The sequence below is a fragment of the Cantharellus anzutake genome (assembly GCF_015039405.1).
Source record: "Cantharellus anzutake strain C23 chromosome Unknown EI90scaffold_90, whole genome shotgun sequence".
NCBI lineage: Eukaryota > Fungi > Basidiomycota > Agaricomycetes > Cantharellales > Hydnaceae > Cantharellus > Cantharellus anzutake.
In genome coordinates, this window is record NW_024067040.1 from 68,642 (window position 1) to 93,980 (window position 25,339).

Sequence of the window (25,339 nt, forward strand, 5' to 3'; positions counted from 1 at the left end):
TGCGCGTTGAAAGTCAAGAGATCAAGCCTACCGTAGTCCCAATAATGGTGCCACCTCGTGTAGATCTATAGGACTTGGTTCATGCTTTGCCACCCCCCCATCCAATTGATTGGATAGCTTTGTTGGAGATTGTTCAGGGCATAAACATTTATTGAAAAGGGCACTCATTTCGGGAATCAGATTTAGGGCGCAGGGCATCGGGTAAGCCGATACCACTCGCTGCAGCTAGCGCGGACAGCGCATCGAAGAAGCTGACTGAAATTAAGAATCCCAACGAGCATTATAGACCACTGATGCTAAAGGCTGGCGAGCGTTAGGAATACGGCGCTACAACCGCACGTCGTACAAAAGACCCAGCTGGAAGGGTCTGCCACATGCAACTGGCAGAGTGCCCCCAGTATGGTGTAATTGAAGGCTCGGATCCTCCTGCAGACTGGACCGGTGCGAATCCTATCATTGAATTGGGGACGTGAGAAGATGAAGAGAGAGAGGTGTCTCGTCTAATCGCTGTAGTTATAACGTTGTACTGCCTCAGCTCAAACGCTAACTAAGACACTTTCTACCGGCTTGGTTTGGCATGGAGGGGACCCAATAGAGGGGCAGCGCAAGGACCACTGGCATTCCGGCCTGAGCTAGGACGGGTCCAAGAAACAACCGCTGAGATTACTCCGTCACATCGCTGCATCAATATTGCACGCTCGATCATCCAATAGAGGACAAGGCTGGCGGGATTCCCGTTGTCGTGTGACGCCTCGCATGTTTTGAGTGGAAGATGGGCTTTTGTGAGGAGTTGTCCTGTCCAGCGCTAGTACGCATAGTATTGTAGTAGTAGTAATAGCAGTAGTAGTAGTAGTAGTAGTAGATGTACGTCTTTAAGCCGGTCGGCTACAATGTGATCAAGGAGGGTGTTTGTAAAAGGGTGGAATCGAAAGCATAACGGTGTGGTCTCGAGGTGATAGATCTCGGTTTCTCGGATGTAAAGTCGGCAAATTGATGTAAGGGGGAAAAGAGATATGATGGTCGGTTCACGGAAGAGTGGTGAGGTGAGTTCCTAGCATCCTTGGATTGAGTGCTCACGTGGAGATCCAGAAAAGTAGGGGTTGTCTTTGATTCAATGTAAGTTTGGCCAGGCTCGATCAAGAGGGGATGTAGTTGTTGAAAAGATTTCATCATCATCATCGCAGGGAAGGAGCTTTGGGCGGCCATTGCGGATGGGCATAGTGCGGATGCGCTGTGGAAGTCGCGCGGGTTGCTGTGGTGTGCACGCTGCAGTTGTGATACTATGCGAGAATGGTGGTCGGCGGTTCCTACTGGCGGGGTAGAAGGGAGATGACTGTCACGCGGTGTTGGGTTGGCCTTGCAGGGCCTGGCCATGTCACGAAAGGTAGGATAAATAGGCAGCCAAGAAATTTTTAGCGCAATGCTGGAGGCCTCCATCTCATGTATAGAGGCCTTGTTTGCCGACTGCTTTGAGGATGCTGGGAAGCATGTCCGATCCGACGCGTGTACCACCACCCACGTCGTCTACTCACTTCCCAGTGGACGCATCTTAGAGCCTACAGTTCCCAGTACCACATTGGGTTGAGAACTGGCCGCCTGGACTACGTCAAAGTAAGGTGTTCCTGGATAACGTGACAACAGTCATGAATAAGCGGTCTGTGTCACATGAATGAATGAATGAATTCATTGTATTGTACGTCCCTGTGCTTGTCGGCATATGCCGTACATACGTGAACCAAAGACAAGTGGAGGAATGGTATGTTGATTGAAGAAAGGTGTTGTGGGTTAGGACGGTGTTGCGACGCGATGACCGCAACTGTATAAGACAGCTTTTTAGTTCGGTGCGCTTGCCAACAGTTACTAGCGGCATGGGCCCTGGTTGTTGAACGACCGGACATACGTCTACTGCTGCATCAAGTATGAGTCGAGGTACGCCTTATCTGGAATGACCCGCGAATGGAATGTTCATTCAACTTATTGCGGCTGCCTCTTCCGAACCCCGGAACATCCCTGCGTGTAACAGTTATGGCTATTGATCATATGGTATGGATGTTCCGCGGAATCCCTGCCTCGTGATATGGAGGACCGATTTTGGACACGGGTGCGGACAACAGTGATACGCAATTTTCAATTGCGACTGGCAAGACTGGAAATCATCTCGCGTATAGGCACAGCCAACACCAGCAAGTGAATACTTTCGAATCGGTTGGTGGGAGGATACTCCGCGTTGATCTTTTCAACTTCCGTTGTAACACCGCGTGCATGACACGGACACGACGATAAGGCATTCGGCCGCAAAGCCGCAACACAAGCAGTTGCGGAGTAAATCACGCAGTAGTATATGTAAATGAGTGCAGGCCTAGAGGCGTTGGTGTTCTTCGGCCTTTCCCCCTTGCCTTCGCTTACCTCTCATCAACTATAAATTGCTATCCGATGCACGTTCATCCCAAAGAGTCAGCATAGCATGTCCAGAGGATACCCTTTTCCAATCCAATAAGTACCATTTCCGTAGCATTTATCGGGAATTGGGCGACCCAAAATGAAACTTTGTGGTAAGGATTAATCCTCCTTGCCTCATGTTGATGTCTCCCAGCACAGTTCCGTACACAATGCTGCAATGTCACGCTTGCTCCGAATTCCGCCACTCAGTTCAGCTTCCCAGAATATACCAGGATGCGAACAGTATCAACGAGGTGCCTGGGTATATCTGATACGTCAGCTCTCAATGGTACCTTGCCCGATGGCTCGTAGCGTACGTAGCGGCTGCTCCAGGTGAGTTCTGTAGTTGAACTATCCCTAGCACCTATATCCAGCTGAAACGTACTCAATTTCCTGCTGAGGATCCCGCATTATCTCCATCCATAAACGAAGCGGCTGCAATATTAGAGCCAAAGAAGTTGAATCAGTATCGATCACACCGCCTGCGATCCTACGAGCCTAGGCGAGCCAGAGTGAGAACATCTGCCAGACCTATGTTTTTAGATCTGGCGACCCCACTATTATATTGCGCTGGATGTATTCTAGCCTGACTGCTTTCGGTCCGGGTGGAGCTGGTGGGGTGAGAGTATACAGAAGCACGAGGCCGCCAATCTCATCGTTCCTAGGCTTTATTCGGGCACTTTAAATGGCTCGAGCGCAAGCTCCTCAAAGCCCAGCACTATCCGTTATGGCAGGAGACGATGAAAGACATTGCCCAACCATCCCAAATTTGGACGCATCGCCTCGGCCCCACATTTACGAACTCCGCGCAACCGAAGCCAATTATTTCTTTTCAAGTTGCATGTGCCTGATTACGACTCAATTCAGTGGTACAATGAATCCCGATCGATCTTTACTTCTCTTGGTGAGTCCAATCAGAGTTGTTGCAGACATTTTCTTTTTTGTGACGGAACGAGATTGGCGAGAGATCCCAGGTCAATCTGTCGCTGTCCCGGACCGCTGCTTTTGCATTTACCAAAACTCCGCCCGTTTGGGCTCTTGAATCTTCGGGGCTCTGTATGCTGGTGCATTCACCAACAATAGATGTCAGAGAATGCGTCCCGAGAGGTTCTTCCGATGAAATGCAATAGTCCAGACATTCATATATATACGGCAACTGATACGTACGTTGTTGCACTCCAAGGACACTACAATGAAACGTGTTCCCTTAGATACGTTTACCACAAGAGGCAATTCTCAGAGAGGTTGTTCTGGTCTCGCCTGGTTCAGGATTTTCTGCTGTAAGCAATCTGTGATAGGGCGTTTCCATGCCAATTTTTTTGGCTCTTCTGCGGAGTTGGGATGAGCGCTTCGGATGTTTTGTTCCGACAGGCTTTCCATACAAGGTTGCTTGGCCAGCTGACCATTCAATTCAACATCTAATTAACGGTGCAATCTCCCACTGCGATGAGGCACTTTCCCCTGCGCCCTCCGGCTTCTGGGGGTCGATTTTTAGCTTTCTAGCTCACGAATAACTGGGGAATTTCCCGCGGAGATTTGATCGGGATCGCTTCCGTACCAAGGGCATGCATGCTTCGGCTTTGTCCTTGGGCGCCCAACTTAACAACAGTGGCAACTCATTGCTATATTCATGCAATGGGGTTCTCTCTCCCTCTGGGGTGATGCATAGTGGCACAGTAACGTTCGGGACGCGAATCCGTCGTATCGCCCTCGGGTCCATTGCCTAGAGGAGAATTCCCCAAACCTGAATCAACTCCACCGCGACCCATTTACGAAGAGTTGTAGTAACACAATGCTGCACCTTAACAGGACATCCCTCGCGCGTTTCATTCGACGAGGGATGAGTTCACACATATTTAGTGAAGATAATGGCATTGCTTTCCCATCATTTCGCCATGGAAGCTTGCTTTGTTATTTACAGTGTATGAAGCCAAGTCTGTAACTTTGGCCATTGATATTCAAATATTTCAGCATAGGGGTGACGGATTAGGTATGTTGTAAGATTTGACCTTTTTTCTCCCTACTGAGAATGATCACAGAGACAGGGCATCGCAACGGGGGACAGGGTCGAAGAGTCGGATCGCGGTTCCCGCAGTTTTGGCGCGAGGCTCCCAGACGCACGGGGGTTAGACACCACCTCTGCCCATTTATTTGGGTAGTCTCATTCTCATATGCTCACTATGCCACGCCCCTGCCCTTGTGTTCAGCAAACTATGGCGGATCGGTCAATAACGGACAAAAGCCTACCCCAAACATGTTCTCAGTGGGATCGACATTTCACCCTGCATGCCGGGGTAGCTCAGTTTTTGCAGGCAGAAACTATGAAAAGCAGGATCATGTCGAATATTCTTTGTTCCCATCATTACCTCTACCGCATTGTCGGTCACCCCAATTTGGTTCATCGGCCAATAGCATCTCTCCCGAGTTTGATAACCCCGGATCCTACTAGATCTTGCTCCCACGCAATGAAACAGTTTTTGCTATTACTTAAAGAGGACGGATACTCATGACCTAATAGCATAGAAATGCGTGCGCGCGCTTCTTCTCTCCTTCCTTGTTCGGTCTCCGCAACGACCCCATTACCGCGCTGTTTTTCTCCGGTAAAACAGCTCCAAGAATCTGGATAAAATGCCAGATATGTTGCAAGCCCCCATCACTTACTGGTCCCCCTCCCATCCTAACAATTCCTTGCGGCGAAAACTTAACACACAACAGCAGTGTTCTCACCCACTACCTTCTTGCTACGCGTCGTAAATTCACTGTATGTACTCAGGGCCTTTACCTTTACCTTCTATCGCCAAAACCCCTCCTAAGCCTCGTGCTAGGGGGGTCAACAACTCTCCTCACTCATCGTGTTCATAATCCTCAGACTCCTATCACCAAATTGCTCGCATGTCAAGAGATCCCTCTGGCCCGGATGACATGGTCCCTACACAGCATGAGGCAGGTATGGTTCTGGGTGGTTGGCCACTAAGCTAACCGTCAATTCGCATGCGGATAGGGATCGTCCACAGAAACTGAGGATACATGTTCTCAGACTAGAGAATTCACTGGAGATAGCAACGGCTCCAATAACAATCAGGCTGCAAACGCTGAGGTGGGTGATTGGACTACCCCCTTTCCGCTATGTCTTTGTTGCTGATCAATAACTACAACCCAGAACCATGCCCCCGCTTCTGCGGAGGACGGTCCAAATCCCGTCGGTCTGGACAACCCCAACAATCCTTCTGCAGGTTGGTGGTTGCCTTAACTCCATCGTCGCTCAACATCAGCATGATTCCTTGTACAGGGGACCACGGTGTGTTCTCACCACACCCAGTCGACCAAATCCCGCCCCCACAGGATCTGGTTCGACGAAGATGGAGTGGACGACTCGGAGTTTCCGGCGCACCCCATAGACCAAATCCCCATCGATGAACGTTTATTCGTGTCTTTGCGCTAGGGTTTTCTCGAGCTAGTCTTGTGCGTGACACGAGCCAGGTTCAAAAACGCCACGCTGGGACATCAATAGTTGATCTCAATGGAATAAAAGTCACGCGTGACGCCAAGTCTAGGTCTCGATATTCACGTTTGCGAACAGCTGCCTTATGTACATATCACCGCATGCTCCTAGCGGTTCTTCTTAATGAGTTCCGCCCAACGCCTCACACAACTTTAGCCCCACGCTATACTTTTCAATTCGATCCGAAAGAAAAAGAAGCGTCTTAACCCCGCCCTTTACGAAAAGGAACAAGCGACCAAAAAACAAAGACCAGGAGCGGGGACACGGCCGCCGCCACAATCTCCCCAAATGAGGATCCGGATTGCCGTTGTGGAAAACTCTTAGGACTTCAGAAGCAGCTTATCTGGAACAATCCCCGCCATGACCTCCTGGGCAGGGGACCCCGAGAGCGATGCTCTTAGTACTACTAGCCGAGTTCTCGGCTGCCACGGGGCCATACGAGAGGCGAAGTGAGGATTTGTTGGGTTTTGATTGGATCACTCGACGTGAGTTCAGGTTGGGCCAGTTCTTGTTATTTGTTACGGGTAGCATGTAGCCTGAAAATCCACTGACATCCTGAGTAAGACCAACAAACAAATGTATTCGGCTTCCTGCACTGTATGTCTGGACCTCCTTCCACCTTCAAATCAAATATTCTTTCTTTTTGCCTTCTGTTACGCCTCTGAAGTTCTCTCCAAAGTGGGCATAGGCACTACCTGGTTCTTTCGGCTGTTTGCTGTTTCTGGGTATGCACTGTAATGTTCCAGCAAGCTGCTAGCCTATACAAAATATTTCAGTATGTGGCAATAGATCTGAGAATTGACTGATTACGAAACTTGTGTGGGTGCTCTTTCAATTGTGGCGTCTCCAGTTCCAGTTGTAATCCATCGAGTGCGAATATCAAAATCTCATATATTCCACACGTTCTGGTTCCCTCATAGTATGCATGCATCAACCCCGTATCGTCTTGGGGGAGATACCCCTATTCATGTTTCCGTGCTTAGCATTCTGTGCCACAACTCGGATAGGAATCAGCTTCATTAACTGCGCACCGGCTGTAAGGAGAGGCTATGTTCCCTTTGCGCCGCAACCCTCGTTGTCTCTGCGAGGCCCGCCAACTGCTGCAAAGATGCTCCCCCGAGCCAGTCAGGGCTTCATTCCGCTCGCACCGTCCGCATATAGATACATAAGGCGTGGATCGACTCGTGACGCCAAGCTCGATGTAACATATATATCGGTTGGCCCCCCCTCAGTGTCGATGCCACAACCGTATGAAAAACCATCGTAGATCATATCGGGTTTGTATGGGACCTGCAGTGATGAATTCAACCGTTCTGTTTCTCTGCTGGGCCACTGGTAGCATGCCAGTGACTATTCAGTCTGGCCTGGCTCGCGGGAGTAACCAAGTCTCACGCCGCCAATACATGCAACGCTAGCACCAAAATAGCATCGACAATTAGCCAGTTTACATATTGTATCATGACGGCAAATGTCCATTAAATTTATTGGTGCTCTTCCGAATCTCGAAGCATTTTTGCGTGTGACCATTATGAATTTTCAACTGCTGATCATGCGGCATAAATTATTAAATATGTGCGCGGGAATTTGAACGTCATAAGTATGTACTGGAACAGTCGACTGCCCAACACACGGTTCTTCGAATTTGAAACTGTGACTGGCAAAACTAGAAACTGTAGCGCTTTGAGAGACAGCAGGCTGTGAATAAGCACATTCAACGTTGGCCACTGGTGCAATTTGTTAGTTGGTTGAGCGTTGACACGACGTTCTTGGTTGGCACGTTGATCGGCCTCATTCGCGCATGGTTGTTTGTGTGGGAGGATACTCGGAATTGATATTTTTGTGGGTGACAAATCGCGCAATAGGAAGGTAAGAACAGGCCTAGAAATGCCAGCGTTCTTTTTAGATCTTCTCCTTTCCTTCGTCCGCCCCATCACATTAATTCCCATATGGAGTCTAAGTTACTGGTAAGGTATCTAATCACGCATCCTTTTGAGGTCCCAGGCCATGGCACAAGCCAAACTTTAGAACTTTGAGACCGATAGGAAGCATGCCATTGGTACTCGATGCACGTTCATCGCCAACGGAGTTATCCAGCATATTATGTCCAGACGAGACCCTTTCCAATACAATGGACGCCTTTTTTCCGAAAGTCTATTGTCAGAAACTGGTGGCCCAAATAAAGCCCAAAGTAAAACTTGATCTCCTGACGACAAGAATTGTGCCCACTCACACATCCGCACTGCATTCCCCCGATCAGCTCAACTTCCTGGAACAGATCAGGACGCGAATGGCAGCGACGAGGTGTTCGGGTGCGTCTGATGCACCGGCTACCAATTGTAATGTACTAAGTGACTGATTGCTGTATTACCCAACACCAAGCCAAAATACGACCTACTCCATAATAGGCACGCTGCACCTACACAGTGGCAGCCTGGAGCCTGTCACGCGTCATGCTGGCCTTGCGGTACGGCTCAAACGCAGCTTTTGTCACCCATCACCCTGGGTTTCCACCAGACGAATTGCGCCAGCACAATATGACAAGATCGAAAGATCGCGAAGAACACCGATTGACAGATGATCTAGTGATCTTACGAGCGCACTGATACTTTCACATGGGGCAGGACCCCAGCCTCTACTAGTATCACATGGGATGGGAATAATGCGGGGTTGTCAGCAGAGATTAATTGTGATCTGTAGTCACGGTCATACCCTTTCCAAAGTAAACACGGACGGGAGCCGCAAGCCTGCCGGCAGACTCCAGAAGCGTGACACGTGGCGACCGGCATTTTCCTACCACGTGTGACGTGGATTTGAAATTAAAAAAATTGAAAATTGCACAACTGCAAATGAACAGCTTTACTCTTGCTCACCAGCACGTTGAACCTATGCCAATGGCTAGTCCCCGCAGCCGCGAAGCCTCCAGGTTCAAGGGCAAGCAGATCATGAAGAGTTTGAATTGTTGGCTCACGCCACACTCCTCACAGGTGCAGAGACGCAAAGCTGGTCGTCGCCCAAGTCGGATTTGCTAAGCTTCTACAGTGCCGACGAAGAAGAGCCCGTTTATCGCAAGAAATATTTCCATAAGTGGGTGGAGAAGGACTGTAAGATCAAGTGCCTAGAGCATCTTGCGTATTGCCAGCGAAAGTTCTATGTCATTACTGCATGTTTGGAAGTGAAGAACGTCCTTACCGCTTCAGGGAATGATGACTCATTCTAACGGAATAACCGCTTGCTCTAATGCTAAAGCTCAGTCTCAAGCTAATGCGCGAGAACTATAATATTACCTAATGCTAAAGCTATAAGGTAATATACAATGAGTTACAATGTATAAGAAATCAGAGTAAAAGAATATTGTAACTAACCTCAGTCTCAAGCTAATGCGCGAGAACTGAGGGAAAAAGGAAACTAATCCAAATGAATGAATATAGTTTGTGGACCTCACGGATAAGTCCGAAGTGACTAAAATAGATAAGAAGAAAAAGGTGTTGTGACCAAGTAGTCACGCTACCGCGGGAATGTGGCTGTCCCGGCGAGTTCCTCGCTCGGATGTGGGAATGTGGCTGTACGGAAACTCCATAGCACACGGTTCCTCCAACACATTCTACCAAGGATTCTCGTCTAAGTTTAGACGCGAACTCGGGCACGACCTCAAGGTCCAAGGCCTGTGGTCTGATTCGACCCAGGGTCCTCATATGAGCGACGTTGTTGCTGTTGCACAAAAACTGGTCCGAGACGACTCAGCGCAATCTGGAGTTCAGAGCGACCCTACGCCTGAGTTTGGCGCAGAAACAAGTTCCAAAGTTCCACGCCTCCTAACAGTTCAGAGCAGCTCACGGATCTGAGCAACGTCCGCAGTGTGTGCGACATTCAGTACTCCGAGTCCAAGTCGAGCGGACAACCCGATGTCAACGCCAAATGTCACAGCAGTTCCCTTAGTGGAGTGGGCTGGCCTAGTCCCAGCCAAAGTCGAAGTCAGAAGCGCAAAAGCGCTGCAAACTGAATTGAGTCATGTTTACATTCAGTTCGAAGCCGAGCCATCCATCTCTTACGAGTCTGAATCAGATTCTAGCGATCAAGGGCCTGGAAGCTAGCGCTCATGATCAGCTACTAGAGAGCCTTGTTGTTGAAGTACCAGAGCTACGAGCAAAGGAGCTTAGGCCTGATTCGTGATTCGAGCTCTAGCCTTGCCCCCCCAAAAAACTAGATCCCTCGATCTGTCCCCTGGTATGATGAGTTGGTGCAACAACATCCCGGGACAAGAATCGGTGTGAATACACCCTTAGAACCCAGCCCAGAGGGCCCACAATTGCAATCCAACCTGCGGAGTAAGGGTTGGTAGTAGCACACGCGTGGCGCGGTGCCTTGAACATTCATGTTTTTTGCATTTTATTCAATCGAGTGATAATCCACATGTTAGTACTAAGTGGCTTTTTTCCCTCATCAATTCGCCATGGGCACATTCTTTGCATTCTTGCAGTGCACGAGGCCACTTTTGGGCGTTTAGTATTTAAAGATTCGTCGCACTATAGGCCATACCAATTAATGAGAGAAAGTTGTATCCGATCAATACCACCGTTGGTTGGGCCATTGATTAGCACACCAATTATAGAATACGCATGTTGTGGAAATTTTGCCCTTTGTTCCCTGCCTGGAATTTCGTGGGAGCTAGAGTCAAATTTGCGGTTCGTGCAATTAATTTACCCAAAGCCCCAAGATGCTGGAGGTGTTTGACACCACCTGTACTCATTTTGTAGAGGTATCCCTCGTTTTCACCGTCTCGTGGGAGTATGCTTAAACTACGCCACGCTTCCTGTCAGCCTCGTGTTCAGCGAAACTAATGGCAGGATTGGTCGATGTCGCGCAGAAGCCCCATATTAAGCCATAGGTCCGTTTTCTCACAGCCAGACAAAAACTATGAGAAGCAGGAATTCCATCGCTCCATATACCGCAGTATACTGTGTATGCCAGTCTTGTATATATCCAATCACCAAAAGGGGCGCTCGGGGCCGGATGGCAGGGTGTGTGCACACTTCCTCTTCCCCTTTCCATGTTTGAGCTTCGCGGTAAACCGTTTCCGCTCGGGTCCGGTGCTCCAAGATGCGACCGGAGAAGCCAGAGGTGGTATAAAGTCGCAAGTTCCATCACTCACTTTTACTCACTTATCCCCCCTCCTGCTGCCATTCGCCCCAACTGCTCTTTACTGCGAAAGGCGTATTTAACACACATCAGCAGTGTCCTCACTCACTGCGTCCTTTCGCTGTATGTACTCGGGGCCCATACCTTTAGCGTCTCGTCAAAAAATTTCCCTAACGCCGTCTACAATTTTCGTCACTCATCGTGAAGTTCAGAATCCTTCAAAGCCACCGTCGCCAAATTGCTCACATGTCGGGGAAGCCCTCTGACCATACCGGCCAAGACCCCTCGGCCCCTACACAACCTGAGGTTGGTATTGTTCCACGTAGTTAGCCACCTAAGCTAACTGTCAGATTAACGTGTGAAAAAGGGATCGGCGTCCAGAGACAGTAATGACGCGGGTTCCGGGCCTAGCGATTTGGCTGAAGATAATAGCAGATCCGGTAGCGATGAGGCCACGCACACTGAAGTCGGTGCAACTATCCTCCTTCCACTATATCCTCCTCCTTGGCTGATCAATTAGTATAGAATCACACCCCAGTTCCCGCAGAGGACCAGCCAAACCCCATCGGTCTGGGCACTCCGAATACATACACAGGTTAGTGGTCGCTTGAATTCAACCCAAAAACCATCGCTCAGCATCAGCAGGATATCCAGGGGCCAGCTTGAATGGGTTCACACCATACCCAGTCGACCAGGCCCCGCCCCCGAGGGCCGGGGAGTGGGTCGATGAACATGGAGTGAACGGGTTCCCGGCACACCCCGTAGACCAAATCCTCATTGATGCCAGCGACGACCAACGTTCCTAGTTTGTTCTACTCTTCATGTTGTTTGCAATTAGCATTCTGCCACGGCTTTATCGTGCTAACATACTGGGTGACCCCCTGATTGGTGGCATGCGAGTCCTCCAAGTAGCCTGATTTGAGTTCATCGGAGTCAAAAGCTTTACACTGGGTCAATCCCCCCCCCCTCCCCCAATATGCGCCATTCGTGACGCGAACCGTTGAGAACGTTTCCAACGTGACTCTTGAGTCCACCCCAATGGGAATATTTGAATACTGGAGTCTTGCCTTATATGTATGGACAAACACATCAATTCGTTTGCCAACAAAAGCTGGTATCTTGCTTGCCTAGTGCCATTCGTGGCTACGCTTGCACCGACCATGCCTCCACGAGACAATTGTATGACTTGAAACGGCATAGTATGGAGATATCTTCAAACTTGCGAGGGTGTTCATATGACGTCTCAAAGGCTCGGGACTCGATCGGCCACAGTTCCGGCTGCAATCCATCAATGAGAATGTCCAATATCAAGCCATTCCACACGTTTCGGTTCCTTCAAACTAGCGCTGGACACACACCCTCGTTGCGTGGATTGACCACCTTCCCACGAAGGTCCTCCTCTAATAACCCAGTCAGGGGCTCTATTCCATTGTCATATGTCATCCGTGACGACTCGAGGGTGACTCTCGACTCATGGTACCGGGCTGGATGCAACAGCAGACGCACGCCGACTGACCTGGCCCACTTTGGTGTGGGTGTCGTAAAGCCACCTCAACTTGGTATCATGGATCATCGATTCAGTACGTGATGATGGTGAACCGTTCTACTCTCTGCCGGGGGAGCAGGCCAGCGGTCATTCAGTCTGGCCTCATGCGAACAACCAAGGGCCCGCGCCGTGCCGCTAGCAAGCGTGTTGTCCGGAGAAGGTGCATCTGTTGAAATAACCACCTCAGCCTAACAGGGCGTATGGTGTAATGGCAGTGCACGCTGAGTTCGCGATCCAATCGACTGGAGTTCGATTCCCAGTATGTCCAACTTTTAGGTTTCCCTAAAAGACCACGTGCAAATTCCAACAGCATCAAACTGCAGTTCTTTTAGCTAAAAAAATAGGAAGACTTGTAAATGATCCTCGGAGGTGAACCATGGACCCTTTCGTCACTTCAATGGATTCACGTGAAGAAGTTGGGAATTATTATTATTATTTTTGTCAAAACACCTATTTCAACTTACCATTGCGGATGCTCTTCCGGAACCCCTGAGTGAGGCCATTTACGACTTTTGATCAAGTTCCTGGTCATGTGGTCCGCAGGATTCTTGCATCGTGATGTACTAGGAAGACGAGTTTTTGATCGATTTTGATCGATTTGGTGTGGCAGAATGGTGCGGAGCAACAATGATACACAATTTTTCAAACTTGAAAACCGCAACTGTACGAAATGCTGAAGATATTCATGGTTGCGTTGAGGGAGACACCACGGCATGAACAGGCAAACGGGTAACATTTTCATGTCACGGTTCTTGGCTCCACCTTTGTCTGAATGAATGGAATCGGGTGGCTGTTCACTGGCCTGTGATAAGTGCAGGCATTCAATCGCCCAAGCCGCACAGTTTCAGTTTTGATCAACAGGCTGCTGCGGGGAAAATCACGCAACTGTAACTCAACCTAGGGTCAGTGTTCTTTTCGCTTAGCTCTCCTAGCTTGCTTGTCAAAAGATGGCAAGAAAACTTGCCCGCTCAGTTTGCGATCAATTCCTGCATCAATTTCACAAGTTAGGGGGCTTCTAGCTCTCATGCCTCGAGGCCCCATGAAGTTAACAACCCAAATATCAGCACTTTGGGAATGATGAAAAGCATGCGATTGCTATCTGATGCACGTTCATCGCCAATTTGCTATTCAAGATCTCAGCTAACGTGCTCAGAAACCCTAACAGATTCAGGAGTACACATAATTTGTCGGAAAACAGGCAATTCGGATCAGACCCAAAGTGGCGGACTAATTGTGCTCGCCTCATGTTGACGCCGCACAGCGCGCGCTCTAATCACACATCGACACCCATGCATAACACGCCCACACCGCGTTCCGCCCATCAGCTCGACTTCTTAGATTACACCGGGATGAGAAGAGCAGTAACGAGATGTTCGGGCACACATCTGATAGTCCGACTCCCAATAATGCTTTTGCCCGGCGGTCCGCGATTATACTGAAGCGGGTACCAGATAGCGACGTAATCCCTGCTGACGATCCATCCGCGAGCACAGCACTTACATGATATGTACCAACTCGCCCTCCGGGCCAAAGTGGGGCACATCTGCCAGGACGTTTTCCAACTTTGCTATGAAGCTGAGGGAATTTGAATTCCCTTCGCACGTTATAGCCAAGCGACAATGAATGTTGATTAGCCCTAAGCGACACAAGCGACACAATTCAGTCCCCTTCAATGCGGATCTCGATCAATCTTTGCTCCCTTAAGAGGTTAATCACCATCTGAGCTTCTATTTAGGCAAGTAGGAAGACGCACTCAGAAACCATCCCCGAGGTTTTTCCGTTCCATGTCCCAGTATCTCATGCTATTACCGCGACCGTGCGTATGAAACCATCCCCTTACGCCTTAACAGAAAACCAATCGCCGTACGAATCCGATAGGTCCGACGCCCAACTTTCGCATATTGTTGGTTTGTTGTTAAATAATAGTTTCCAGCGGCCAGTTAAACCACACCCCATTCTCCTCAGAACCCTACTCATCCTCTGAACCCCGGTCAAAAGGCGTCAGCGCACAAGACGAATCATTCATATGTCCCAGAGCCAAGAACGTGTCAGCGAACAAGAGGTCGAGGTCCTTCCCCATATTGTTTAAACCATAGTTGCCCATTCTGGGACATTTTCAAATCATAAGTGGAGAAGGGGGTGCCGTCTCCCGTCACACAGAACCCAATAATCAAGGGCGGGGTATGGAACAGAGAGGAAGTGACCCAAGTAGGACACTCGTTTACCCCCCCGACCATGTTTCGTTACCCCTTTACAGAGAAGTGATTCAGCGCATGCGAGCCAAACGATCAACTTGTCCAGAAACAACTCTAGCATGACCAGCAACATTCAATGCGACAAGATCTCAATTCCAGAGACCTGGCACTGGCAACCATGTGTTTCCGGCACATTCATCTGATCAAGTCACTATGCAGGGCGTGCCAGCAGTGGATCAGAATGAAAACATGCATCGAAACGAGTTCTTCATGATGGCGTATCCTGTAGATCGTGCATGGCACTAGTTGCAGTAATGCCAGTGATGATGATGATGATGATGATGATGATGATGTTTTCATTTTAGAGTACGTAACTGTGCCTATCGGCATATGCCGTACTATGATGACACGGGTGAAAGATGTTTGAGACATAGGTGAAATGGTGTGGGTCTTGTATCTAGGTGTGAGTGATGCATCGAGATTCGGAAGGTAGGGGGGAAAATAAAGTGAAGTAATAACACAAAGGAGAGGTGCATGGCACCCTCGGCGTGTGTTCACGGAGGTGGTTGGTAGTTGGGGAGAGTCGCGTGTATTAGGAAGTGGGAGTAAGAATAGGTTAGAAATGAAGTATGGATGGGGCATATGCGTATAAAGTGGTCTATGTCATAGGTAAGGGAGAAGAAAAGAGATAAGAAAAGAAAGACAAGTTGAGAGTTAGGTGCCCGCAGATTGCGTTGCATACAAGGGGAAGCGCTCCGTTTCGCGGATGAATCGGGAGGTGTGTGGGATGACCTTCGGGTGGGAAAGCAACTGGGTCAGATCAAAGGCTTTGATAGATTTGTCCTTGATGGAGGTCAGAATAATGGCCCTCTTTAGCTTAAGACGTTCGCGGGAAAAGCGGCGGCAGGTGAAGAGGTAGTGCTCTACCGATTCGGGTTCTGAGCACAGTGGGCAGTCAGGTGAGTTGGTCCGTTTCCACCTAGCTAAATAGGCGCGTAGAGCAGTGTGTGCAGAGCGTAGCTGGAAGAGGATGGATGACATGCCCCGTGGTAGAGTTGCCGTGGTCTTTATAAACATGCCAGGCTTCTGCCAGTGATGATGTGCAATCATGCGACTGTATACTGTTGCTTCTTGAATCACGGGCGACTCATGTAGAATGACGATGTAGCCACTTTTGCGACTAGTGTAGCAAAAGCAGCGAGCACACCACGTGTCGCTGCAGATTGTAACAGTGTGAGCGCCCGTCTTATCGAGGTTCGTTCGATCGAGAAAGGGAATCTCCTATTCAATTCCTGCACGCATCATCTTCAACATTTTATGTAATTCAACCACGATTTTGTATTCACGGCTGATGGCCCACTACGTAGTACTTGAGCACAATACCATCAAAGGCAACGCCTATACAGTGAGGACCTGGTCGATGTTGGGCTTGGGTCTCTGCCGTCCTTGAGAAGGAGCCTGATGGGTGTGGCGCAGGGGACGTCTGAGGAAGGCGCGTCGCTAGAGCCACCGATGATGAGCCTGAGGCCGCCGATGCGTCCGGGGCTGTCGACAGCACGAGGAAATGTTGTTGTTGGCGCGACCGACGGCCAGGCAGTGGTGTTGGCAGAGCTTGAAGGCCCCACGGGTCGTTGTTCAATATGGTCGCGTGGAAGTCAGTTTACGCATCTCCTCATCCGGAATGATGCCCTTGAGCTTTAAAAGACGGTCGTGCGGATACTTGAAAGAAGGGAGGGGGATTACACGCCCAGCTCGGAGTCGAAACGTCCTGATTGTGCGCTTTCATCGCCCTCCCTTCGCCACGTCCAACGCGTCCTGGGCCTTCTGGCGCCCCTTGTCCGGCTTCCGGGCCATCCCTTCAACCGCACTAAGACATCCCTCCTGATACTTGCCTTGGCTCCAATCTTGGCCTGAATCGATTCGGGGTACTTGGCGAACCCTGCATTGCCAAAGAGCGTGACGTTATGACAGCGCTGGTTTTTATTCTTATGCTCGAAAGGGCTCGTTCTTGCTCTTGTCCGGCATAAGGACAACGTTGGCGAAACGGTGGCAAGGAGAAGAACCTTCTTGGTACTTCCCGCCGTTGGAAAGAAAGAAACCGTCGGTTGCCCCCACCAGTGCAAGGCGTAGACTAGGTAGAGGATGGGGAGACCGAGCGAAGTGGTAAGAGGTTCGCGGGTATCAATGGGTGTAGTTGGAAGAGAAGATTGGGCGGAGGAGGAGTTTGGGACGTTGGGCCTAGCGCGGGTCACAACCGAATACCCTGATCTCGACGTTGAGGTCGACCTTGTTGAGGTCCCAAATCCCGAATCCGAGGCAGCCAAAGCACCGAAGAGGTGCAGGATGTAGACCCTAGGACTGCCTGTAGACCCACCACCGGCGTCCCCCATCGATATCGATGTTGTATCTCCATTGTGGGGGGTTGGGTTTCGCCATTCCACGTTGGGTGATACAACTGATATTGCGAAATGGGGCAAGGAACGGACAGAGCGCGGGGAGACTTTCGTGAAGCTGACTTTCTAGTCGCTGAAGAAGCAAAGCGACGAGGACGAAAAGGTTCTTTCTTGCTCGATCGTGGTCTGAACCTAATGGAGCTCTGAATTAGAATATTTAGGGATGGAACCTATGGGGGAATGACTTATCTATGAGTTTTTGACGCGCCAGTGGGCAACAAACTAGGCAGACGATTCATCCCAAGGGTGCTAAACGCGTCATGACCGGGCTGTGGGCTAAGGACTTTTAATGAGACTGAAAGGAAGACCTTCGGCTCTGCGTCGACAATATTGTCTAGTGCCGTGACGGCGGTTGGTATCGTGATGCACAGCCACGTCCAGACTGCCTCGCAAACACATGGCTCTCAAACCATTGGTGGTCTACTCACTGCCAATATTTCAACTCTTGTCAGAGGTCATAGCGACGTCCTACTGAATCCCTGTGCTTTATATTCCAGCGTACGATTCCCTTCACCTCTCCCTCGAACGCGGTGATTATCCCCACGCTAGGGAGCTATGTGTCGCGGCTCTTTACTCTTAGTGATGTTCATTACATGAATAGAAAGACGTTCTTTGTCAATTTCCATTCATCAACGTATTTTTGAACCGGCCAGGGCTTCATTCGGCAATCGACACAACATTGAACTCGCCAATCCCACGTAAACGTGCTCGTCTACTGCTGCATCAAGTATGACCTGCGAATGGAATGTTTATTGATTCAACTTATTGCGGGCGCTTCTTCCGAACCACCCCGTCATGTAACGGCCACGGCTGCGGATTATATGGTATATATGGATATGTCTGTGGAATCCTTGCATCGTGATGTGAGGGACCGGTTTTGGACCAATTGGCCATATTCAACGCCACGGGTGCGCACACGATTTTTCAGTCGCGACTGGCAAGACTGGGAATCATGTCGCGTACAGGCACAGCCAACACCAGCAAGTGTTCGAAACGGTTGGAGTGGGGGGATACTCAGCGTTGGCGTTTTCAACTTCCGTTGTAACACCACGTGCATGACACAGACATGGTGATAAGACATTCAATCGCGAAGCCGTGACACAGGCTGCGGGGTAAATCACGCGGTAGTATATATAAATGATGTAAGTCCAAGCCTAGAGGCGTTAGTGTTCTTCAGCTTTTCTCCTTTGCCTTCGCTTACCTCTCGTCAAATGACAGCCAATAAAAGTTACCGTCCAATTGCTATCCGACGCACGTTCATCCCAAAGAGTCAGCATATCATGTTCAGAGGAGACCCTTTTCCATTCCAATAAGTACCATTTTTGCAGCATTTGGGCGGCCCAAAGCGAAACTCAATTTCTTTGTAGTAAGGACTAATTGTCCTTGCCTTATGTTAATGTTTTCCAGCGTGGTCCCGCACACAATGCTGCAATGACACCTAATGACACACTTGCACCGAATTCCGCCACTCATTTCAGCCTCCCAGAATATACCAGGATGCGAACAGCACCAATGAGGTGCCTGGGAACATCTGATACGCCAGTTCCCAATGGTACCTTGGCCGATGGCTCGTAGTGTACGTGGTGGTTGCTCCGGGTGGGTCTTGCAGTTGAACATCTATATCCAGCCGAAACGCGGTACTCAATTCTTGCTGAGAACCCCGCATTATCTCCATCCATAAGCGAAGCGGCTGCAATATTGGACCCAGAGAAGTTGGGTCAGTATCGATTACACCGCCTGCGAACCGAGCCTAGGCGACCCAAAGTGAGGACATCTGCCAGATCCATGTTCGGCGTTTTTTCAGACCCGACGACCCCACTATTATATTGCGCTGGATGTGTTCTAGCCCGATTGCTTTCGGTCCGGGTGGGCGACAGGTGGAGCTGGTGGGGTGAGAATATACAGAAGCACTAGGCTACTAATCCTATGCTTCTTCCGGCACTTTGACTGGCGCGAGCGCAAGCTTCTCAAAGTCCAGCATATGGAAGGAGACGACAAAAAGACAGGGCCCAACCATTCCAAATTGGACGCATCGCCTCGGCCCCACACCTACGAACTCCGCGCACCGAAGCCAATAATTTGCTATTTCTTTTCAAGTTGCCTGATTACGACTCAATTCAGTGGTACAATGAATCCCGATCGATCTTTACTTCTCTTGGTGAGTCGTTATTGCCGACATCTTCTTTTTTTTCACGGAACGATAATCTGTCGGTGTCCCGGACCGCTGCTTTTGCATTTACCAAAACTCTGCCCGTTTGGGCTTCTTGAATGTTCGAGGCTCTGTATGTTGGTGTATCACCAACAATAGATGTCAGAGAATGCGTCCTGGAGGATTCTTCCAATGAAATCAAATAGTCCAGACGTTCATATTTACGGCAACTGATACGTCCTTCGTTCCACTCCAAGGACAGCAGTATTAAGAACACTACAATGAGACATAGATGCGATAACCACAAGGGGCAATTCTCCTGGTCTTGACTGGTTCAGGATCCTCTGCTGCGAGCAATCTGTGATAGGGCGTTTCCATGCCAATTTTTTTGGCCCTCGGGGGCTCTTCTGCGGAGTTGGGATGAGCGTTTTGGATGTTTCGTTCCGGCAGGCTTTCCATATAAGGTTGCTTCATTCAATTAATGGCGCAATCTCCCACTGCGATGAGGCACTTTCTCCTGCGCCCTCGGGCTTCTGGGGGGTCTGTTCCCAGCTTTCTAGCCCACGAATCACTGGGGATTTTTCGCGGCGATTTGATCGGGATCCCCCTCTGCACCAAGGGCATGCATGCTTCGGCTTTGTCCTTTTGCATTCCTACATAACAACAGTGGCAACTCATTGCTATATTCGCTGCAATGGGGTCTTCCTATTCGGGGTCGATGTCCCAAGAAATCAGATCCCTCTATCATCCTTCCCTCTGGTGTGATGCATAGTGGCACAGCAACGTTCGGCGAGACACGAACCCGTCGTATCGCCGCATCAACTATGCTCTTGGAACTCGGGCCCATTGCATTGACGAGAACTCCCCAAACCTGAATCAACTCCACCGTGTTAGGAAGAGTTGCAGTGACACAGTGCTGCACCTTGACCTCGCGTTTTATTCAATGAGTGATAATTCACATATATTATATTCAGTGAAGATAACGACCTTGCTTTCCCATCATTTCGCCATGGAGGCTTGTCTGGACATATTATTTGTATATTTATAGTATATGAAGCCAAGCCTCTAACTTTTGGCTATTGATGTTCAAATATTTCAGCACAGGGGTGACGGATTAGGTATGTTGTAAAATTTGACCTTTTTCACCCTACTGAGAATGATCACAGTGACAGGGCATCGCAATGGGAGCAGGGCCGAAGAGCCGAGTGGCTGTTCCTGCAGTTTTGGCGTGAGGCTCCCGGTTCAGACACCACCTCTACTCATTTATTTGGATAGCCCCATTTCCACCGTCTTGCATATGCTCAAACTATGCCACGCCGTGGTTCAGCGAACTATGGTGGATCGGTCAATTACGGACAGAAGCATTACCTATTCCGCATTGCCGGTCGTGCGTTCATGCCCCCAGTTTGGTTCATCGGCCAATACCAAATTATCACATCTCTCCCGAGTTTGATAACCCACTCCCGCACAAAACAGTCTTTTTTGCTATTACTTAAAGAGGACAGAGCCCATGACCTAATAGCATAGAAATGGGTGTGCGCGCGCTTCTCATGTTCGGTTTCCTGCAGCAACCTCCTTACCGCTCTTGCTGCTTTTCCCCAATGAAACAACTCCCAGAATACGGCTAGAAAAAGCCAGAGACGATGCAAGCCCCATCGCTCACTGGTCCCCTTCTATTCCCCTCACACATCAGCAGTGTTCTCACCCGCTACCTTCTTGCTACGCGTCGTAAATTCACTGTATGTACACAGGACCTCTACCTTTAGCTACTCTCGCCAAAACCCTCCTAAGCCATCTGCATCGTGCTGGGGGGGTCAACAACTCTCATCACTCATCGTGTCCATAATCCTCAGACTCCTATCACCAAATCGCATGTCAAGAGACTCTCCCTCTGGCCTGGATGACATGGTCCCTACACAGCATGAGGCAGGTATGGTTCTGGGTAGTTTGCCACTGAGCTAACCGTCAATTCGCATGCGGATAGGGATCGTCCACAGAAACTGAGGATACATGTTCGGAGACTAGGGAAGATAGCAGCGGCTCCAATAACGATCAGACTGCACATGCTGATGTGGGCGGCCGAACTACCCCCTTTCCGCTATGTCTTCGTTGCTGACCAATTGGTCCAATAACGACAATCTAGAACCATGCCCCCGCTTCTGCGGAGGACGGTCCAAACTCCGTCGGTCTGGACAACCCCAACAATCCTTACTCAGGTTGGTGGTTGCCTTAACTTGCTGAACGTTTCCGCTCAACATCAGCGTGATTCCTTGTACAGGGGACCACGGTGTGTTCTCACCGCACCCAGTCGACCAAATCCCGCCCCAACAGGCTCGGGAGTGGTTCGATGAAGTGGACGACTCGGAGTTTCCGGCGCACCCCATAGACCAAATCCCCATCAATCAACGTTTCTGGATGATTCGTGCTTCGTGACTTTACACTAGGGTTTCTCGAGCTAGTCTTGTATGTGACACGAGCCGGGCTCAAAAACGCCGCGCTGGGACATTGATAATATTTAATCTCGATGAATAAGTGTCACACGCAGCGCGGGGTCTGGGTCCCAATATTCATCCGCCTTATGTATATCCCTGTTAATGAATTCCGCCCAACACCTCGCACAACCTTAGTAGCCCTGCGCCATACTTTCCAATCTGGCCCGAAAGAAAAGGGTGCGTATTAACTCCCCCCTTTACGAAGAGGAGAAAGCGAAAAGCAAACCCGAAAGACCGAGAGCGGGAACTTGCCGGGACACGCGCGCCATCCATGACCACAATGTTAGGGCGCGCAAGACCCTTAATGGTAGAGACGTTCTTGGAAGCGAAGTTGGCGCCGTCCGCATCGGCTTCGCTCGTGTCCCTGTTAAGGGTGGCACACCTGGTAGTAGGGCGGTGAAGGAGAGCTGTCCGAGACGAACAACGATTCAACGTACCCCGATCCCCAATGAAAAAGATGTTAGTGATCGCCTTTCGCGCCTCGAAGCGCGTGAATGGTTTCACCAACACTTGGCCACATTGGCAAGTCAGAGGAGTATAGCTTGGGTACTAATTGGGCCACTCGAACATTCATGAGTTCAGGGTTGGGCCCGTTCTTGTTCTTTGTTGCTGGGGGCATGGCATAAGCACTGCTCCATGTTTCTGATTCTTTCGGCTGTTCGGAGCTGCTGTTTCTGGGCATGCACTGCAATGTTCCCGCAAGCTGCTAAATATTTCAATATATCTGAGAATTGACTGATTACTGTATATGGAACTTCTTTTCTGGCGTCTCCAGTTCCAGTTGCGATCCATCGAGTCCGATTCGAATATCAAAATCTCATACATTCCATACGTTCTAGTTCCCTCATAGGATGCATCAACCCCGTATCTTCTTGGGGCAGATCCCCCTATTCATGTTTCGGTGCTTAGCATTCGGCGCCACAACTCGGATAGGAGTCAACTTCATTAACTCCGCACAGGCTGTAAGGAGAGGCGATGCATGTTCCCTTTGCACCGCGACCCCCGCTGTTTCTGCGAGGCCCGCCAACTGAAAAATGCTCCCCGAGCCAGTCAGGGCTTCATTCCGTTCGCATGATATCGTTCGCATAAGGCGTGGTTCGATTCATGACGCCGAGCTCGATATAGCATATCGGTTGACCCCCCCCTCTCAGTGTCGATGTCACAACCATATCAAAAATATCATCAATCATATCGGGTTTATACGGACTTGCAGTGATGAATTCAACCGTTTCTGTTTCTCTGCTGGGTCAGCAGGCCAGATCATTCAGTCTGGCCAGGCTCGTGGGAGCAACCAAGTCTCACGCCGCCAATACAACGCTAGCGCCAAATTACACAGCATCGATGATTAGTTGTTCAACTTTCAGCCCAAGTTGTTGGTGAATTCAATTCATTGTGTCAAATTAATGTCAAATGTCCATTAAACTCATTAATGGTGCTCTTCCGAATCTCGAATCTCGAAGAATACATACTCGTTTTGTCGCGGTTTTCCGACGTATATTTTGGATTTGAAAATTGCATAACTGCACCCTCTCACCAAAATCCACAAAAAGTGTCAAATGGACAAGTTCACTCTTGCTCACCACATCACATCGTGCACTATTTGGGCAGCGACAACATTCCTGACAGTCTTACCACAGCCCAATGGCGCTCTAGGCAGGTGACCAAGCCAGGCCTTGGAACCTTTTCATTCGCTCGATTCAGAAACTGGCAGATCATTCCACTATCGAACAGGTAATCCGATCTGATCCTCAGAAGGAAACCAGGGAGGCAAGGTAATTCAGCAGCCTCCATCTTTCGCCCTTCCAATTATGAACGTTACAATATGTTGTAACATGGAATTCGAATCGGTCTCCTAAGCTCTAACCGAAGGGGAAGACATTTCGCACTTGACTGGCTGTGTGGAGATTGCGGATCACAGGCCACCAGCGCGGGAGTGCCGCATTGTGTGATTAGGTATCTTCAGAACACTACGTAAGCCTTGAGCAGCTTCATAAGGGACGCCCAACACCATCCTCCCAAAGGGGGTAACTGCTGGCGGCCGGGCTGTTCCTACTCTGGTATTCGGCATCTCAACATTGGTATGGTGTGTGGTGGGCAATGAGGGATCGGTCAAGTTATGGCCAGATGTCTCATCCTATCCACTGGTAGGCGCATACTACGGGACGACAACCGCAGAAGAGGATACCAACACACCAAACAGGGAGAGCGAAGGAGCGAAAGCATTGAGGAGAGGAGGGCGTGATCAGGTCAGACCCCCCACTTATCTCCTCCGCTAAGGGAGCTCACTTGCTCGCTGATCCGAAGTGCCAATGTTGATGCCATAGACTTGGTTCATGCGAAGTTGTTTCTGCATCCAATTGATCAGACAGCTTTATTGGGATGGCTTAAGGCACAAGGATCCATGGAAAGGCGTGAATCTTTGCACATTTAAGGACCAGGTTAAGGTATAGGACATCGAGCAAGCCGTGTTAAACTTCTAGCCACTCGTTGTGGCTAGTGTAGATAGCGCAGCGTCTACCGTGGAGAAGCTGCCTAATGATAAGGACACCAACGAGCACTATAAATTACAGGTAAAGAGGATCAAGAACATCGAAAGGTTGGTAGATGTTCAGAAATACAGTATTGCAGGCGAGGCCGACAGATCGTGCGAATCATGAGCGCGTGACCCGTAATACGAGAGTTAGCGCTACTGGCAGGGTGCCCCAGTATAATCAAAGGCTCAGATCCTCCTGTACACTAAGCCAGCGCGGTTATGATCGAATCGGGAAGACGAAGAGGGAAGTATCATAATCTCGTTCATCGTCACAGGGCAGTGCATACCGTCAGGTTCTCAGCCAAAATTTGCAATGACGTGACAGCATTTTTCGGAGGCCGGAGTTGGCCGAACTTGGTCGTCGGATTTGCTGTGCTTCCACAGTGCCGACGAAGAGCCCGTTTATCGCAAGAAAGATGAGTGGAGAAGGACCATAAGATGAAGTGCTTGCGTGTTGCCAGCGAAAGTTCCATGTCAAAGTTGCTGCATGTTTGGAAGTGAAGAACGTCCTTACCGCTTCAGGGCATGATGACTCATTCTACCAAGGATTCTCGTCTAAGTTCAGACGCAAACTCGGGCACGACCTCAAGGTCCAAGGCCTGTGGTCTGATTCGGTCCAGGGTCCTCATATGAGCGATGTTGTTGCTGTTGCACAAAAACTGCTCTGAGGCGACTCATACGGTGTCAACTTCAGTGTCAAGTCCGAGCCATTTCCATGCTCCAGAAAGGACAGTGGTGACGAGCCAGTTGATGACTTGGCCGACCACGGAAGTGGTAGCGCTAATTCACATCAGACAGCAAAACCTCAAGGGTTCCACACAGAACTGTGTTCCCAGCACTCCCAATCCAATCTGGGGTTCAGAGCGACGTTATGCCTGAGTTTGGCGCAGAAAC

General features: G+C 49.7%; 7 protein-coding genes and 1 non-coding gene across 8 annotated transcripts; 5 read left to right on the plus strand and 3 right to left on the minus strand.

Moving 5' to 3' along the window:
- Positions 1-251: 251 nt before the first annotated feature.
- EI90DRAFT_3082058 (uncharacterized protein) lies at positions 252-1,658 on the minus strand. The gene has a single exon (XM_039061979.1). The coding sequence runs from the start codon at positions 1,435-1,437 to the stop codon at positions 886-888; it is 552 nt and encodes a 183-aa protein (XP_038910036.1). The 5' UTR covers positions 1,438-1,658; the 3' UTR covers positions 252-885.
- Positions 1,659-5,331: 3,673 nt separating this feature from the next.
- On the plus strand, positions 5,332-5,689 carry EI90DRAFT_3132578 (uncharacterized protein; the record flags this gene model as incomplete). The annotated part of the gene is made up of 3 exons (XM_039064483.1): positions 5,332-5,386; positions 5,454-5,536; positions 5,600-5,689. The coding sequence occupies 3 exons, from the start codon at positions 5,332-5,334 to the stop codon at positions 5,687-5,689; spliced, it is 228 nt and encodes a 75-aa protein (XP_038910037.1).
- An 862-nt stretch (positions 5,690-6,551) lies between these two features.
- EI90DRAFT_3082069 (uncharacterized protein) lies at positions 6,552-7,305 on the plus strand. The gene is made up of 2 exons (XM_039061980.1): positions 6,552-6,699; positions 6,757-7,305. The coding sequence occupies exon 2, from the start codon at positions 6,867-6,869 to the stop codon at positions 7,206-7,208; it is 342 nt and encodes a 113-aa protein (XP_038910038.1). The 5' UTR covers positions 6,552-6,699; positions 6,757-6,866; the 3' UTR covers positions 7,209-7,305.
- Positions 7,306-11,117: 3,812 nt separating this feature from the next.
- EI90DRAFT_3082077 (uncharacterized protein) lies at positions 11,118-11,936 on the plus strand. The gene is made up of 5 exons (XM_039061981.1): positions 11,118-11,200; positions 11,285-11,383; positions 11,445-11,543; positions 11,603-11,672; positions 11,723-11,936. The coding sequence occupies exons 2-5, from the start codon at positions 11,324-11,326 to the stop codon at positions 11,881-11,883; spliced, it is 390 nt and encodes a 129-aa protein (XP_038910039.1). The 5' UTR covers positions 11,118-11,200; positions 11,285-11,323; the 3' UTR covers positions 11,884-11,936.
- An 881-nt stretch (positions 11,937-12,817) lies between these two features.
- On the plus strand, positions 12,818-12,891 carry EI90DRAFT_t243. The gene has a single exon. It is a non-coding gene; the product is annotated as a tRNA-Ala (tRNA).
- A 3,666-nt stretch (positions 12,892-16,557) lies between these two features.
- Positions 16,558-17,208, minus strand: EI90DRAFT_3020770 (uncharacterized protein; the record flags this gene model as incomplete). The annotated part of the gene is made up of 1 exon (XM_039057543.1): positions 16,558-17,208. One exon carries the CDS (start codon positions 17,206-17,208, stop codon positions 16,558-16,560), a length of 651 nt encoding a protein of 216 aa, XP_038910040.1.
- A 1,534-nt stretch (positions 17,209-18,742) lies between these two features.
- Positions 18,743-19,022, minus strand: EI90DRAFT_3082089 (uncharacterized protein; the record flags this gene model as incomplete). Its single annotated transcript, XM_039061982.1, has 1 exon — positions 18,743-19,022. Exon 1 carries the CDS (start codon positions 18,944-18,946, stop codon positions 18,746-18,748), a length of 201 nt encoding a protein of 66 aa, XP_038910041.1. The 5' UTR covers positions 18,947-19,022.
- A 2,270-nt stretch (positions 19,023-21,292) lies between these two features.
- EI90DRAFT_3132580 (uncharacterized protein) lies at positions 21,293-21,853 on the plus strand (the record flags this gene model as incomplete). The annotated part of the gene is made up of 4 exons (XM_039064484.1): positions 21,293-21,350; positions 21,418-21,491; positions 21,564-21,636; positions 21,699-21,853. The coding sequence occupies 4 exons, from the start codon at positions 21,293-21,295 to the stop codon at positions 21,851-21,853; spliced, it is 360 nt and encodes a 119-aa protein (XP_038910042.1).
- Between the last annotated feature and the right edge of the window lie 3,486 nt (positions 21,854-25,339).

What these genes read in the sequence shown, in the direction of transcription:
- EI90DRAFT_3082058 (XM_039061979.1), bottom strand. Translation starts at nt 1,437, where the DNA reads ATGGAGGCCTCCAGCATTGCGCTAAAAATTTCTTGGCTGCCTATTTAT.
- EI90DRAFT_3082069 (XM_039061980.1), top strand. Translation starts at nt 6,867, where the DNA reads ATGCATCAACCCCGTATCGTCTTGGGGGAGATACCCCTATTCATGTTT.
- EI90DRAFT_3082077 (XM_039061981.1), top strand. Translation starts at nt 11,324, where the DNA reads ATGTCGGGGAAGCCCTCTGACCATACCGGCCAAGACCCCTCGGCCCCT. An exon ending in CGGCCCCTACACAACCTGAG is followed by an intron (nt 11,384 to 11,444) that starts GTTGGTATTGTT and finishes CGTGTGAAAAAG; the next exon opens with GGATCGGCGTCCAGAGACAG. An exon ending in ATGAGGCCACGCACACTGAA is followed by an intron (nt 11,544 to 11,602) that starts GTCGGTGCAACT and finishes CAATTAGTATAG; the next exon opens with AATCACACCCCAGTTCCCGC.